The sequence below is a fragment of the Bos javanicus genome, chromosome 8, assembly GCF_032452875.1.
Source record: "Bos javanicus breed banteng chromosome 8, ARS-OSU_banteng_1.0, whole genome shotgun sequence".
NCBI lineage: Eukaryota > Metazoa > Chordata > Mammalia > Artiodactyla > Bovidae > Bos > Bos javanicus.
Genome location: NC_083875.1, coordinates 72,208,716 through 72,224,776, shown reverse-complemented (window position 1 = coordinate 72,224,776; position 16,061 = coordinate 72,208,716). Strand labels below are relative to the sequence as shown.

The following is a 16,061-nucleotide window of genomic DNA, read 5'->3' as shown; positions in this document are numbered from 1 at the left end:
ATGTTGAGCTTTAAGCCAACTTTTTCACTCTCCACTTTCACTTTCATCAAGAGGCTTTTGAGTTCCTCTTCACTTTCTGCCATAAGGGTGGTGTCATCTGCATATCTGAGGTTATTGATATTTCTCCCGGCAATCTTGATTCCAGCTTGTGTTTCTTCCAGTCCAGCATTTCTCATGATGTACTCTGTATATAAGTTAAATAAACAGGGTGACAATATACAGCCTTGACGAACTCCTTTTCCTATTTGGAACCAGTCTGTTGTTCCATGTCCAGTTCTAACTGTTGCTTCCTGACCTGCATACAAATTTCTCAAGAGGCAGATCAGGTGGTCTGGTATTCCCATCTCTTTCAGAAGTTTCCACAGTTGATTGTGATCCACACAGTCAAAGGCTTTGGCCTAGTCAATAAAGCAGAAATAGATGTTTTTCTGGAACTCTCTTGCTTTTTCCATGATCCAGCAGATGTTGGCAATTTGATCTCTGGTTCCTCTGCCTTTTCTAAAACCAGCTTGAACATCAGAAAGTTCACGGTTCACATATTGCTGAAGCCTGGCTTGGAGAATTTTGAGCATTACTTTACTAGCGTGTGAGATGAGTGCAATTGTGCAGTAGTTTGAACATTCTTTGGCATTGCCTTTCTTTAGGACTGGAATGAAAACTGACCTTTTCCAGTCCTGTGGCCACTGCTGAGTTTTCCAAATTTGCTGGCATATTGAGTGCAGCACTTTCACAGCATCATCTTTCAGGATTTGAAATAGCTCAACTGGAATTCCATCACCTCCACTAGCTTTGTTCGTAGTGATGCTTTCTAAGGCCCACTTGACTTCACATTCCAGGATGTCTGGCTCTAGGTCAGTGATCACACTATCGTGATTATCTGGGTCGTGAAGATCTTTTTGTACAGCTCTTCTGTGTATTCTTGCCATCTCTTCTTAACATCTTCTGCTTCTGTTAGGTCCATACCATTTCTGTCCTTTATCAAGCCCATCTTTGCATGAAATGTTACTTTGGTATCTCTGATTTTCTTGAAGAGATCCCTAGTCTTTCCCATTCTGTTGTTTTCCTCTATTTCTTTGCATTGATCGCTGAAGAAGTCGACATTCTAGGAATCAGCGAACTGAAATGGACTGGAATGGGTGAATTTAACTCAGATGACCATTATATCTACTACTGTGGGCAGGAATCCCTCAGAAGAAATGGAGTAGCCATCATGGTCAACAAAAGAGTCTGAAATGCAGTTCTTGGATGCAATCTCAAAACGACAGAATGATCTCTGTTTGTTTCCAAGGCAAACCATTTAATATCACAGTAATCCAAGTCTATGCCCCAACCAGTAACGCTGAAGAAGCTGAAGTTGAATGATTCTATGAAGACCTACAAGACCTTTTAGAACTAACACCCAAAAAAGATGTCCTTTTCATTATAGGGGACTGGAATGCAAAAGTAGGAAGTCAGGAAACACCTGGAGTAACAGGCAAATTTGGCCTTGGAATACGGAATGACGCAGGGCAAAGACTGATAGAGTTTTGCCGAGAAAATGCACTGGTCATAACACTCTCTTCCAACAAGACAAGAGAAGACTCTATACATGGACATCACCAGATGGTCAACACCAAAATCAGATTGATTATATTCTTTGCAGCCAAAGATGGAGAAGCTCTATACAGTCAGCCAAAACAAGACCAGGAGCTGACTGTGGCTCAGATCATGAAGTCCTTATTGCCAAATTCAGACTGAAATTGAAGAAAGTAGGGAAAACCACTAGACCATTCAAGTATGACCTAAATCAAATCCCTTATGATTATACAGTGGAAGTGAGAAATAGATTTAAGGGCCTAGATCTAATAGATAGAGTGCCTGATGAACTATGGAATGAGGTTCGTGACATTGTACAGGAGACAGGGATCAAGACCATTCCCATAGAAAAGAAATGCAAAAAAGCAAAATGGCTGTCTGGGGAGGCCTTACAAATAGCTGTGAAAAGAAGAGAAGCGAAAAGCAAAGGAGAAAAGGAAAGATATAAACATCTGAATGCAGAGTTCCAAAGAATAGCAAGAAAAGATAAGAAAGCCTTTGTCATTACCTCTGTTATTACCTAAAGTGGGTCTATGACAATGAAATATTTACCACTGGAAATACCCTAAACTGCTCTGGAAGGCTAAGCGAGGAAATCAGTGACTTACATTCCCTCAGAGAAATAAGAGGATAAGGTTTATGGCTATTTCCTTAGGTTCCCAGTCTCAGGGCACAGGCTTGGATTGCTTTACATCATGGTATCTATTCCCATCTGTGGTGGACAAACCAGCAATGAGTTAAGATTACAACCCCTTAATCCTACCCAGCACTAGTAACACTAGAGTCATTGGGAATGCCCAGCTCCAGCCTGGGTGTCCCAGGAGGTCGACCTGCCTCAACCTGCCTAGGAATCTGGTCCTTGGGAGGATGTCATGCCTCAACCTGCTTGGGGATCCACCAATCCAGGGGTCCCAGGAGGTCTACATGCCTTGACCTGCCCAGGGACCCAATTATCAGGAGGTTGTCATGCCTCGACCTGCCCGGGGATTCAATCTCCAGGAGGTTGTCACATCTCAACCTGCCTGGGGATCTGCACCCTGACCCAAGTATGCCTGGCTCTTAGGTTATAACAGTACTGGGTAGGATAAGCTTCAGATAGACTCACCCCTAAGGAAGTCCACCCAAGGAAAATAGAAGGAAGCCTATTAGTTGTGGGACTTTACCCAGTCTCAGCAATAACTCAGGAGTCTAACAAGAACCCCACTGCCTTTCTGGAAAGTCTAAAAGAGGCCCTTCAAAAGTTTACCAACTTAGACTCTTATGAGGAACAGGTGATCTTAAAGGACAAATTCCTATCCCAGTGTACATCAGACATCAGGATACAGTTGCAACAGCTACAGCAGCAGGATCCTGCTGCCTCTTTAGATGAGATGGTCCAGACAGCCACCAATACCTTTTATATCAGAGAACAGGAGAAGGAGGCCAAGGCCCAGGAAAGGGAAAGAAGGAAAGAAATAAGGCATGTCCAGATGCTGGCTGTCTTCCAGGGAAGCCCTATGGCAAACTCCGAGTCCTTGAAGGACAAGGCACAAGGCACATGCCTAATCTGTAGACAGGTGGTATATTGGGCCAAAGAGTGTCCAAACTGTGACAAGTCTGTTAAAATAGTTTGCTACAAATGCCATCAATTGGAACACTGGGTGGCACTCTGCCCTTGGGACCCAAGAGCCTCAAGGTCAAGCACCAAACCTTCCCTCTTGATAGTTCAACAGAACTGAAGTGGCCTGCTCCAGCCAGCCTACCTGCCACAGATAACCTTCATGGAGCCAGAGTCAAGGGTCCAACCGGATGTGGCAGGTAGGTCTAAGAATTTCTTGGTTGACACAGGGCTACCTACTCTGTCCTGACCTCCTACTCTGGAGCATTCTCCTCCCAAACCTGTGCCATTTTTGTTGCTACAGGAAAAACAATAACAAAAAGATTCACCTAAGCACTTCTTTGTCACTCGGATGGACAAATATTTTCCCACCAGTTTCTGGTGGTGCCTGAGTGTCCTACTCCTTTATTGGGAAGAGATCTTTCCCTGCTTTCGAAATCTTGCAGCTACTGAAGTCCTGATAGAAGATGCTTTAAAACTCTCTTTTGGGGGCAACTTTAGCCACCTCATGCAAAGAGTTGACTCATTGGAAAAGACTCTGATGCTGGGAGGGATTGGGGGCAGGAGGAGAAGGGGACAACAGAGGATGAGATGGCTGGATGGCATCACTGACTTAATGGACATGAGTTTGAGTGAACTCCGGGAGTTGGTGATGGACAGGGAGGCCTGGTGTGCTGCAATTCATGGGGTCGCAAAGAGTCAGACATGACTGAGCAACTGAACTGAACTTTAGGGGCAAATCAGCTATTTTTACCAGCCACCAAGTGAAACAACTCCTGAATGGGAGAGGCCATTTATGCATGTCTGATCAAAGGATCCTCAGATATCAAGTAGTGCTGATGGAAAATTCAGGCCTGACTGTATCCCCTTGTGAGGTTCTTAATCCAGCTATGTTCCTGCCTAGCCCCAAGGACTCTCTCCCCTTTTACTCTTGCCTAGAAACTTTGGACCACTGGACAAAACCCCAAGAGGGGTTGTCAGAAGATCCTCTGACCAATCCTGAGGAAATCTGGTACACTGATGGAAGCAGCTTTGTCTTGGATGGAAAAAGAAGAGCTGGATATGCAGTAGACTCCAATTTTGAGATCATAGAGGCTAAACCTTTGCCACCAGGTCCTTCAGCCCAATTGGCTGAGCTAATAGCCCTGACTCAAGCTCTACAGCTGGGAAAAGGAAAAAGAGTAGCCATTTACACTGACTCCAACTTTGCCTTTCTGGTGCTACATGCACATGCTGCTATTTTAGGAAGAAAGAGTCCACTAGACCACACAAGGGTTCCCAATCAAATATGGTGATCAAATCCTTAGGTTCTTGGAGGCAGTCCATCTGCCTGCTGAGGTTTCAGTCTCCCATTGTAAAGGACACCAAAAAGAGAGCAGCATGACAAAACAATGACCTAATAGGTGTTATCACCTTAGTTCCACAGACTAATTTGCCAGAAACTCCTTCATATTCTGTAAGTGAGACTCCTAAAGCTAAGAGCGAGGGCTTTCAAGAAGATCTTATGGGGTGGTTCCAAAAGGAGGGACTCCTTTTCCTGCCTGGGAACTTTCAGTGGTAGTTGGTTAACTCCTTATATGCCAACACTCATTTAGGGGAGAAGGCCCTCCAAAGATTACTAGAAAGGGCCTTCAGAGGAACAGGCCTCCAAACGACTATAAGGCAAGTGGTCTCTTGTTCCACTTTCCAATTAAACAACTCCCAAGGAGCTTGAGGACCCCAGCTGGCCCACCCTGTCCAATGACATGGGACCTACCCGGGAGAGGACTGGCAGATCGACTTCCCCCAGATGCCAATTTCTCAATACCTACTAGTCATGATAGATACATTCACAGGATGGATTGAAGCCTTTCCCACCCACACTGAGAAGGCTGAGGAGGTGGTAAAAAAAAAAAAAAAAAACTGTTCCATGAAATCATTTCAAGATTTAGTCTGTCAAGCTCATTACAAAGTGACAATGGGACATCATTTACTTCTAAGGTCACCCAAGCGGTCTGTAAAGCATTGGGCATTACTTATTACCTTCACTGTGCCTAGAGCCCTCAATCTTCAGGAAAAGTAGAAAGAGCCAACCAATTCTTAAAATCAATGATAAAAAAGATAACCTAGGAGACCTCCCTGGGATGGAAGGAGGCTTTACCAATATCTCTCCTCTGCACCCATATTGCCCCTAAGGAACAGGTTGGTCTTAGTCCTTATGAAATGCTATATGGGAGACTTTTGTTTATGTCAATGACATCTTCCTAGATCCAGAGGTTCAGACCCCCCAGTCTTAATCCATGGCCTTTGGGCAATTCCAACAAGATATACACTTGTGGGTTGTCAACCAGGACCCAAAAGATTCTAAAGACCTACCACAATATGCTCCAGGGACTCAAGTCCAAATTAAAGTCTGGAAAGATGGGTCCCCAAAGACTCAACTCCAGCCCAAATGGAAGAGCCCCCTATCTTGTAATGCTTTCTACCCCCACAACAGCCAAGGTACCAGGACACAACTCCTGGATTTACTACTAATGAGTCAAGCTGTGGAAGAAGAGGACACTCAATACACCTGTAAGCCCCTGGGAGATCTCAGATAACTATTCAGGACTACAGATGAGTGCCATTCTAATGAACACCCCCAAAATTAAGTTTCTGGGGATAAGATTTCTCAGGAAAGCTCTAAAGAGCCAACACAGCTTGGCAGGGGTTGTAATCCAAAATACAGAAAAATCCAGAAGATAGATTTCCTGATGCCTGAACAAGAAGGGACGTGAGCCATCTTGAATGAGATGTGTTGTTTCTGGGTAAATATCTCAAGCTAAGTTAAAGTCTCACAGTCCTCAAGAAAAACATTCAAATCCTAAGGGATCTCAAAGAATGAGCTCAAAGAACAAGCTGGAGGGTTTTCAGGGTGGCTACAATCTCTCTTTGGGGGATCTTTCTCTTGGCAAGGGGGGATTTGGAGTTGGCTAATGCCCCTACTATCCCTGTTATCACCATATTGATGCTGCTTATGATTGCTCCATGCATTATCAATTGTTTAACCCATTCTGTCTCTGCCCAGGTCAACAAGCTACAAAATACAGTGCTAGTTCAATAAGGATAGATGAAACTACATCCGACCATGGAAAATATCACTCACCCTTAGATGGACACCGCTATAAGGACTCTGAGGCTTGAGACTAGAAAGAGGGGGAGGTCCAATGCACCTCGTATCCCAGCTCAGCAGAAAGTAGCCAGAGAGACCCTGATGCCCCTATTCCCTAGGAATTGGGTCTCCCATCTCTTGAGGGGGAAATATTAGGTAGTTAGAATAGGAAAAAGGAGTCCAAAATGGCAGTGGCTAAAAAAGAAAGGGAAAAGCCTGCAAAAATGGAAAAAAAGAAAACCTGTGGACTGGAGTGAGAACTTCCTGTGAAACAAACATACCCACTTCTTGGCTAGCCCAATTTGCATAGGGCAGGCTCAGTGGGGAGAAAACAAATGAATAAAAGGAGTAAGCCAAGACCTCTCCTTTGGGGTCGGCCCGCCCTCACGCCTTGAAAGTGTACTATCCTTTGCTTGCCAAATAAAACTGAGCTGTAACTGAACTGTAACACTGGTCTGCCATTTCAAATCTTTGTTGCAGTGAGACAGAACTGAGGAAATTACACACTCCCCTGACAGACAAGAGGATCTTGACAGCCTACAGTCCAAAGGATTACAAATAATCAGATACTACCGAATGACTAAGCACAGCACACACAGCTTGTTAGAAACAAGCTACTTTTTTTTTTTTAATCACCCGTAATCTCTAACAAATGGGACTTAAATACTTGCTGAATACTACTTACATTCTCCAATTTTATTCCTTTTGGTTTTCTTTATTTCTTTCCTTTCCCTCCAACATCAAAACAAAACAAAAACAAACAAAAAACATCTATCCAAAACACTACCTACAACCCAGCATGCCATCTGCATATTCCTTTTTTACATGATTACCGTGCATTTAAAATATATGCAATTCATTGTTAAGTGAGCGTGAATCAGATCCTGGACCTTAACAATCAGTTTAATTAAGAAAACAAATAAATAATCACAATACAGAATTCTGTGCCATAGTAGAATGAAATATGCTAAACTCTTAACTGGAAGAGAAATTCAAAAAAGCCCCACAGAGAAACTGACAGAGCATCCTCATCCTAAGTCTTTTTTTCTAAGAATTTCATCTGGAAGTGACTTCAAAGGATGAAGATAAAGGAACCCCTATATTATTCAAAATAAAATTTCCCACTAAGCCATTATTAAAATATGAAATAAATTCATATTTTATGGCAAGACAAGAAAAATTTAAACATAAAAAAGTATCTCTGCCCTATGGCCTCCTCTCTCCCCTGAATGTGCATTGTGTATCTGCATTAGGATGAACCAAACCTCCCCATGGGCAGAAATACCTGCTCAACCATAAAGAGCAACATCCTCCCAGCACCAACAATAACTTTCCTTCTTGAGCTTGTAAGGGGCCATGATGGCACTTAGATCTGGATTGTGTAAATTATCGATAATATGTTAATTAATGTATTTGTCTTGAAAAACTTACACAACTGTGCTTTGAATCCTAATGGGGCTCACTGGTTTCCAGAGCATTGTGAGATGGTCTTCCCGTTATGATCCTCAATTTGACTAGAATGAAATTTTTCATTTCTTTCTTAGATTAACTGATTCGTTTTTTGTTGACAAAGGGTATATGCAAACAGTTACTGGACTTGGTCCAAGAAGATTCCATGGCATCAGAAGAAACAGTAGGTAGGAGTAACCAAACATTGGCTTTAGAACTGGTCATATTTGGAGTTTGCCATTTAGTGGCTATATTATTTTGTATGTTTTCTGTTCTGAGACTCTGTCCCCTCAAAAACAAAATTAAATAATAATATCTACCTCAAAGGGCTGTCAGAGAATTAAAGAGCCCAAGGTTGCAAAGTGTTCAGTGAGGACTTGAGAGATGGTAGCTAACATTATTTTACAGACAGAAAAATATTACTTTGCCTATTTCATTTAACATAACCTCTAAGATAAGATTTTAATACAGAAAAAAAAAAAAACAACAACAAAGAGCAAACATAATTATTAAGGTATAAATAAATAATAATCTTACCTGGCATTTTTCACAGCATTCTCCTAATGCACAATGAACATTTTCTTTCATTTTACATGTTTTTGCATCACAGCAAATGTTGGTACATTCCTAAGAAATCCAGAAACAAATGTAAATACCAGATTAGCTTTTGGTCTCATTTTTTGCACTATTCATAATATAATTTACTCATCACACAGACATTCCTTTGATACGGTCTGAAAATAATTTGGGAGAAAAAACACAAGCTTAACATTAGAAATATTGAGTTTATCTGAATTTGACTTTGTCTTTTTCTTTTTTAAATATCTTTTCTAGCTTCTCCAATCTTCCAGATTAATACTGAACATGGTATATTTTTGGTGAAATATGAAATAAAACAAAAAAAAAAGGGATAGTTTTTGAAAATCAAATTCTTCTAACTAATGAACATAATTCAGCTCATCAGTTTTGTATCTATCCAGCAGTAAGTTTAAGCTCTAGAGCATGTACAGAAAATCTAAAAATACAGTTCTTTAATCAAGTTTGACATTTAACTCAATTCTCTGTAAGGCAATATACTTTGTCTTCTTCTCTCCTCCTTGTTTCTAGGAAATCAAACACCTACACGAGGCATGGGGGAAAATCCTACTGGGGAATCTCCCCTTGTAGCTGTTTCAGTTCAGTTGCTCAGTCATGTCCGACTCTTTGCGATCCTATGAATCGCAGCATGCCAGGCCTCTCTGTCCATCAACTCTGTCCACCAACTCCCAGAGTTCACCCAGACTCACGTCCATCGAGTCAGTGATGCCATCCTGCCATCTCATCCTCTGTTGTCCCCTTCTCCTCCTGCCCCCAATCCCTCCCAGCTGTTTAGATTCAGCCAAAAGGTGTGATGTATTTAGAGTCACAGATTTTTAGTGTTGAAACTCTTGACTTTATTTCAAACAAGCATCATCTGGGAAAGTTTCCTTTTTCCCACAGAAAAGATAAATGTGTAATCCTATTTTGAAGTTAGGCTTCTCAGGTGGTGCAGTGGTAAAGAATCCATCTGCCAGTGCAGGAGACACAGGATACAGAGTTGGACCCCTGGGTTGGGAAGATCCCCTGGAGGAGGAAAGAGCAACCCATTCCAGTATCTTTGCCTGGAAAATCCCATGGACAGAGGAGCCTGGTGGGCTATAGCCCATGGGGTTGAAGAGTTGGACACTGAGCAAGCATGCACAGTTTTCAAGTTACTGAAAGGCTCACATCCTAAGGGCCTGGCCTGGTACTCACTTGAATGTTAATAAAATAGGGGCAAAGGTCCCATTCAGAGTCCTGGCTTCCCTATCAAGAGGGTGGGACCAAGCCAGGCACTTTGAATGATAACAATTTCTGAGTCCCAAAGCAGTGAGAAATGACTGAATTCCAGGGCAGGGAGGCTCTAGGGTTGTTTAAAAAAAAAAACACACCTAACACCTGAATCCAGATCTTGGCTCCTCCAATTACCAGCCCCATGACCCTAAGCAAGTTATTTCCGCTCTCTGAGATCTATCATAGGGCTGGGTCTAAAGTAATTGCTCAGTAAGTCTTTGGCACATAAGAAATGTGAGGTATTTCTCCCAAAAAAGGAGGGTTGAGGATATGAAGCCCAAGCTGGTGGGTGGAATTTATAAAACAGAAGATGGGGAAGGAATCTTGAGAGGGAAACAAGGAAGATCTTAAGCAATTCAGGGGTTTTTTTTGTGAGAAAGGTTGATCTGACCACTGTCTACAAACAAAATCTACAAAATTACAGGAAACACAAGGTTCATTTGGGTTTCCCAGGTGGGGCCAATGGTAAAGAACAGGCTGCCAATGCAGGAGATGTAAGACACTCATGCTCAATCCCTGGATGGGGAAGATCCCCTGGAGGAGGGCATGGCAATCCACTCCAGTATTCTTGCCTGGAGAGTCCTATGGACAGAGACATCTGGCAGGCTACAGTCCATGGAGTCCCAAAGAATCGGACATTATTGAAGCGACTTAGCATGCACACATATGTTCTTTAACAGTTCATCTCTTAAGCAATTGAAAAACAAACTAGATCATTTTTAAAAGAGCTGGTGGTACCTCAGGGGTCCCACAATCACAGTCTTCTCCCATTTCTACCAACTGGTTCCCACAGATCGGGGTGGATATGATATCTGTAGGCAGTGGGACATTAAAGAGGCAATTGGATAATTTATCTTCAAAGAATTTTTCAAAGCTGGCCCGGCTGCAGGAACTGAAGTCTGTAGGTATATTTATGCTGTAAAGGTAAGGAAAGAGAAAACAATACAATCACACTGAGTAGATAGGGAGAAATATCAGATGCTGAGTGTGATATACTCAAAACATAACCCAAAAGTGCGAATGGAATCCACTCAGCAGCTGCTAAATCATGAGCTCATTTTTTTGTGCCTGAATTAGCTCACCTGGGCAAGTAGAAACACCTCCAGCTTAATGAGTAAGTATGGCCACATCTCAAAATAGAGCATCCAGGCTGCTGTTAAATAAATTGAAAATTCTTCTAATTTATCCTGATAATCTCATTCATTCAGCCTTAGGTCATTTTGGTTGAGAAACGCTAAAGGCACTAAAATTATGTTTACTTATATGTTTAAGAATTCACTTTCCTTCAGGGGAAGTTAAATTGATGGCCTCTTTTCATTCCATAAATAAGGATGAGGTTTAAAAAGGCAGTGGTGGGAAGAGAGGAGGGAAGGAATTGGGGTTTGGGATTAACAGAGGCAAACTTTCATATATAGAATGGATAAACAACAAGGTCTTACTGTACGGCACAGGAGACTATATTCAACATTCTGTGACAAACCACAATGGAAAAGAATATGAAAAATAATATATATATATATATTCATGTGCATATACATACATATGTATATACATATATATGAGTCATTTTGCTGTACAGAATACAGCATTGTAAATCAACTGTATTTAAATAAAAATTAAAAAAAATTTTTTAAATAAAAATGCATTGATATCTGGAAGAGATAGCATAAGATATGTAACTGGCCTGCAAGTCATATTCTATTTTGTGGAAGGGCATGGGAGACTTAACTTTAGCCAATGTGAACTGAGAGAGGGAAATACAAGAGAAAATGAACACATCAAAGAAATTGTGGGGTTTTTAAAGATAAAATTCCAGAGCAGTTTTGCCTCAGATGAGGCAGGAGTATGTAATCTCTTTTCAAAGACTTTCTCTTCATCTTCCTGTGAGAACATTCTTTTTAAAAAAATTTCTGTTAGAGTATGGTTGATGCATAATGCTGTGTTAGTTTCAGGTATACAGATACAAAGTAAATCAGTTTTATATATATATATATATATATATATATATATATATATATATATAAGTCCATTCTTTTTAAGATTCTATTCCCATATAGGCCATTACAAAGTACTGAGTAGAGTTCTCTGTGCTATACAGTAGGTCCTTATTAGTTATCTATTTTATGTATAGTAGAGTGTATATGTCAATCTCAATCTCCCAATATATTCCCCACCTAAATCCCTGGTCAGAGAAGGCAACGGCACCCCACTCCAGTACTCTTGCCTGGAAAATCCCATGAATGGAGGAGCCTGGTGGGCTGTAGTCCATGGGGTCGCGAAGAGTCGGACACAACTGAGCGACTTCACTTTCCCTTTTCACTTTCATGCATTGGAGAAGGAAATGGCAAGCCACTCCAGTGTTCTTTCCTGGAGAATCCCAGGGACGGGGGAGCCTGGTGGGCTGCCGTCTATGGGGTCACACAGAGTCGGACAGGACTGAAGCGACTTAGCAGCAGCAGCAGCAAACCCCTGGTAACATAAGTTTGTTTTCTACATCTGTAACTTTATTTCTATTTTATAGATAAGTTCATTTATACCCTATTTTTAGATTCCACCTATGAGTGAGTGAGTGAGTGAGTGAAGTCGCTCAGTCGTGGCCGACTCTTTGCGGCCCCGTGGACTGTAGCCCCCCAGGCTCCTCCGTCCATGGGATTCTCCAGGCAAGAATACTGGAGTGGGTTGCCATTTCCTTCTCCAGGGGATCTTCCCGACCCAGGGATTGAACCCAGGTCTCCCGCATTGCAGGCAGACGCTTTACCATCTGAACTGAAGGGTTTAGAGGCCATCAAATGGACATGACCTATAAAGGCAATTTTGATGGTTTTACATAGAAATGACCTCTATTGGAAGAGATCACGAATGGGAACTATTTGAGATACATTTCTATGTAAAATGTAGTTTGCACATAATTCAGCATTTTAAATGAGCACTCTGAAACCGAGACCAAATATCAATCACCTCTTGAGGTTTTTTATTCCACCTATAAGTGATATCATATATTTGTCTTTGTCTGACTTCACTCAATATGACAATCTCTAGATCCCTCTATGTTACTTCAAATGCCATTATTTCGTTCTTTTTACAGTTAAGTAATATTTCATATTAACCACATCTTCTTTATCCATTCCTCTGTCAATGGACATTTAAGTTGCTTCCATATCCTTGCTATTGTAAATTATGCTGCAATAAACATTAGGGTGCATGTATCTTTCTGAATTATAATTCAGAATATATACCAATAAAAATATGGTATATATTTTCTCCATATATATACCCAAGAGACAGATTGCTGGATGGTATGATAGCTCTAATTTTATTGTTTTAAGGAACCTCCATACTGTTCTCCATAGTGACTGCACCGATTTATGTTACCGCCAACAGTGTAGGAGGGTTCCCTTTTCTCCACACTCTCTCCAGCATTTACTGTTTATAGTTATTTTTTTTAATAAATGTATTCTTTTTATAATTATTTTACTTATTTATTTTTGGTTGCGCTGTGTCTTCGTTGCTGGACGCGGCTTTTCTCTAGTTATGTCATGTGGGGGCTACTCTTTATTGCTGTGGCTTCTCTTGCTGTGGAACATAGTCTCTAGGTGCACAGGCTTCAGTAGTTGCGGCTTGCAGGCTCTAGAGGGGCTTAGTATTTGTGGCGCACGGGCTTACTTGCTCCATAGCGAACAGGATCTTCCTGGACCAGTGACAGAACTGCTGTTGCCTGCATTGCAAAGCGGACTTCTAGCCACTGAACCACCAGGGAAGCCCTATTTGTAGATTTTTTTACTTCCCTGGTGGCTCAGACAGTAAAGCGTCTGTCTACAATGCAGGATACCTGGGTTTGATCCCTGGGTCAGGAAGATTCCCTGGAGAAGGAAATGGCAACCCACTCCAGTACTCTAGCCTAGAAAACCCCATGGATGGAGGAGCCTGGTGCAGGCTACTGTCCATGGGGTTGCAAAGATTTGGATACAATTGAGCGACTTCACTTTATTCTGAGCAGTGTGAGGTGATACCGCACTGTAGTTTTGATTTGCCTTTCTCTGATAATGAGTGAGTCGAGCACCTTTCCATGTGCTTTTTAGCTGTCTGTATGTCTTCTTTGGAAAAATATATATTTAGATCTTCTGCCCATTTTTTGATTGGATTGTCTGTTGTTTTTTTTTTATATTGAGCTACATGAGTGGTTTGTATATTTTTGAAGGTTAATCCCTTGTCAGTTGTTTCATTTGCAAATATTTTTTCCCATTCTAAGGGTTGTCTTTTCATTTTATGGTTTCCTTTGCTGTGCAAAAGCTTATAAGTTTAATTAGATCCCATTTGTTTATTTTTGTTTTTATTTTCAATCTTCTAGGAGATAGATAGAAAAAGATCCTGCTGTGATTTATGTCAAGAATGTTCTACTTATATTTTCCTCTAAGAGTTTTATAGTATTACACCTTACATATAGGTCTTTAGTCCAGTTTGAGTTTATTTTTGTGTATGGTGTTAGTAAGTGTTCTAATTTCCTTCTTCTTTAATTAGATTTTTCTTCTAAAACTTTTCCCTCATGAGCAACCAATCTGAATTCATTGAAACTGTGGTAAATGCTAATGATCTTCTGAACCCAGATCTTGTGCACCTAAGATGAGGATAGAGTGACATGTCACCCCAAGAGCAAAGAGACAATATATTTAAACTATATCTCAGTGAATGAAAAATACTACATGATATATATATATAGTACCGTGTGGTGGTATGGGGCTTCCCTGATGGCTCAGATGGTAAAGAGTTTGCCTGCAATGCAGGAGACCTGGGTTCGATACCTGGGTTGGGAAGATCCTCTGGAGAAGGAAATGGCAATTCACTCCAGTATTCTTGCCTGGAGAATCCCAAGGACAGAGGAGCCTGGTGGGCTACAGTCCTTGGCATCACAAAGAGTGTGATGGTATAGGTAGACTGGTATAGACCCACATTCATGATCATGTCCTGATGCTGCTTATGTTTGAACAGGTTGATAAATATGACAGAAAAGAATAGCATAGCCCAGAGTGAACCCAAAACAAGAATAAGTATCATCTTCCCAGAAAGGCTCACCTTAATGATCCGTCCATCACACATTCTATAGAAGGGCACTTGCAATCGTAGTTGTCATGAAACATTCCGAAGTTATGGCCCATTTCATGGGCCATGGTTCCTGCAACCTGAAGTGCGTTGTTACTGTGATCCTGAGGATAAGAAGAGAGAGACAGATCCTCTGGTTTGCAAACTGAATTATCATTCAGGAAATAATTAAATATTTTTACTGTAGCCAAGTGGAGTAGAGAGTCTGATTTTAGCTTCAGCCTCCTCACCTTGTCAGCGTGGTCTACTGGAGAAGGAAAGGACAAACCGCTTGAATATTCTTGCCTTGAGAACCCCATGAATAGTATGAAAAGGCAAAAGATATGATGCCAGAAGATGAGCCCCCCACCTCATCTTCTGTGGGTGTCCAATATGCTACTGGGGAAGAGCAGAGAAATAGGTCCAGAAAGAGTGAAGAGGCTGGGCCAAAGCAGAAATCTGTTGTGCATTTGTGCAGATGCAGTTGTGCGTGCATCTGGTGGTGAAAATGAAGTCCAGTGCTGTAAAGAACAAAATTGCATAGAAGGTCCATGAATCAAGACAAACTGGAAGTGGTCAAACAGGAGATGGCAGAATGAACGTCAGCATTTTAGGAATCAGTGAGCTAAATTGGATGGGATTAGGTGAATTTAATTCAGATGATCATTGTATCTACTACTGTGGGTGAGAATCCTTTAGAAGAATGTAGTAGCCTTCACAGTCAACAAAAGAGTCCAAAATGCAGTACTTGGGTGCAGTCTCAAAAAATGACAGAATGATCTCGGTTCATTTCCAAGGCAAACCATTCAACATCACCGTAATCCAAGTCTATGCCTCTAATGCCAAAGAAGCTGATGTTGAACGGTTCTATGAAGACCTACAAGACCTTTTAGTACTAACACCAAAAAAAGATGTCTTTTTCATCATAGGGGATTGGAATACAAAAGTAGGAAGTCAAGAGACACCTGGAGTAACAGGCAAGTTTGGCCTTGAACTACAAAATGAAGCAGTGTGTGTGTGTGTGTGTGTGTGTGTGTGAGTTACTCAGTCACGTCTGACTCTACAACCCCGTGGACTGTAGCTTGCCAGGCTCCTCTGTCCAAGGGATTCTCCAGGCAAGAGTACTGGAATGGATTGCCATTTTCTTCTCCAAAATGAAGCAGAGCAAAGGCTAATAGAGTTTTGCCAAGAGAATACACTGGTCATAGAATACCCTCTGTCAACAACACAAGAGATGACTCTACACATGGACTTCATCAGATGGTGGAATACGAAAATCAGATTGATTATATTCTTTGCAGACAAAGATAGAGAGGCTCTACACAGTCAGCAAAAATGGGACCTGGAGCTGACTGTGACTCAGATCATGAGCTCCTTATTGAA

At 41.5% G+C, this 16,061-nt stretch overlaps 1 protein-coding gene across 5 annotated transcripts in view; it reads right to left on the bottom strand.

The window, feature by feature from the left end:
- Window positions 1–16,061, bottom strand: part of LOC133252880 (disintegrin and metalloproteinase domain-containing protein 28-like) — a 125,352-nt gene that overhangs the window by 72,632 nt on the left and 36,659 nt on the right. For all 5 annotated transcript variants that reach the window (XR_009738116.1, XM_061425862.1, XM_061425863.1 and 2 more), the window contains exons 11-13: window positions 14,673–14,803; window positions 10,341–10,518; window positions 8,289–8,378 (exon numbers count right to left, since the gene is read on the bottom strand). Coding sequence is in view for 4 of the 5 variants with exons in the window: in XM_061425862.1 (XP_061281846.1) it covers window positions 8,289–8,378; window positions 10,341–10,518; window positions 14,673–14,803 (399 nt within the window). In the remaining variant the exon portion in view is untranslated. The remainder of the gene's footprint in view (window positions 1–8,288; window positions 8,379–10,340; window positions 10,519–14,672; window positions 14,804–16,061) is intronic.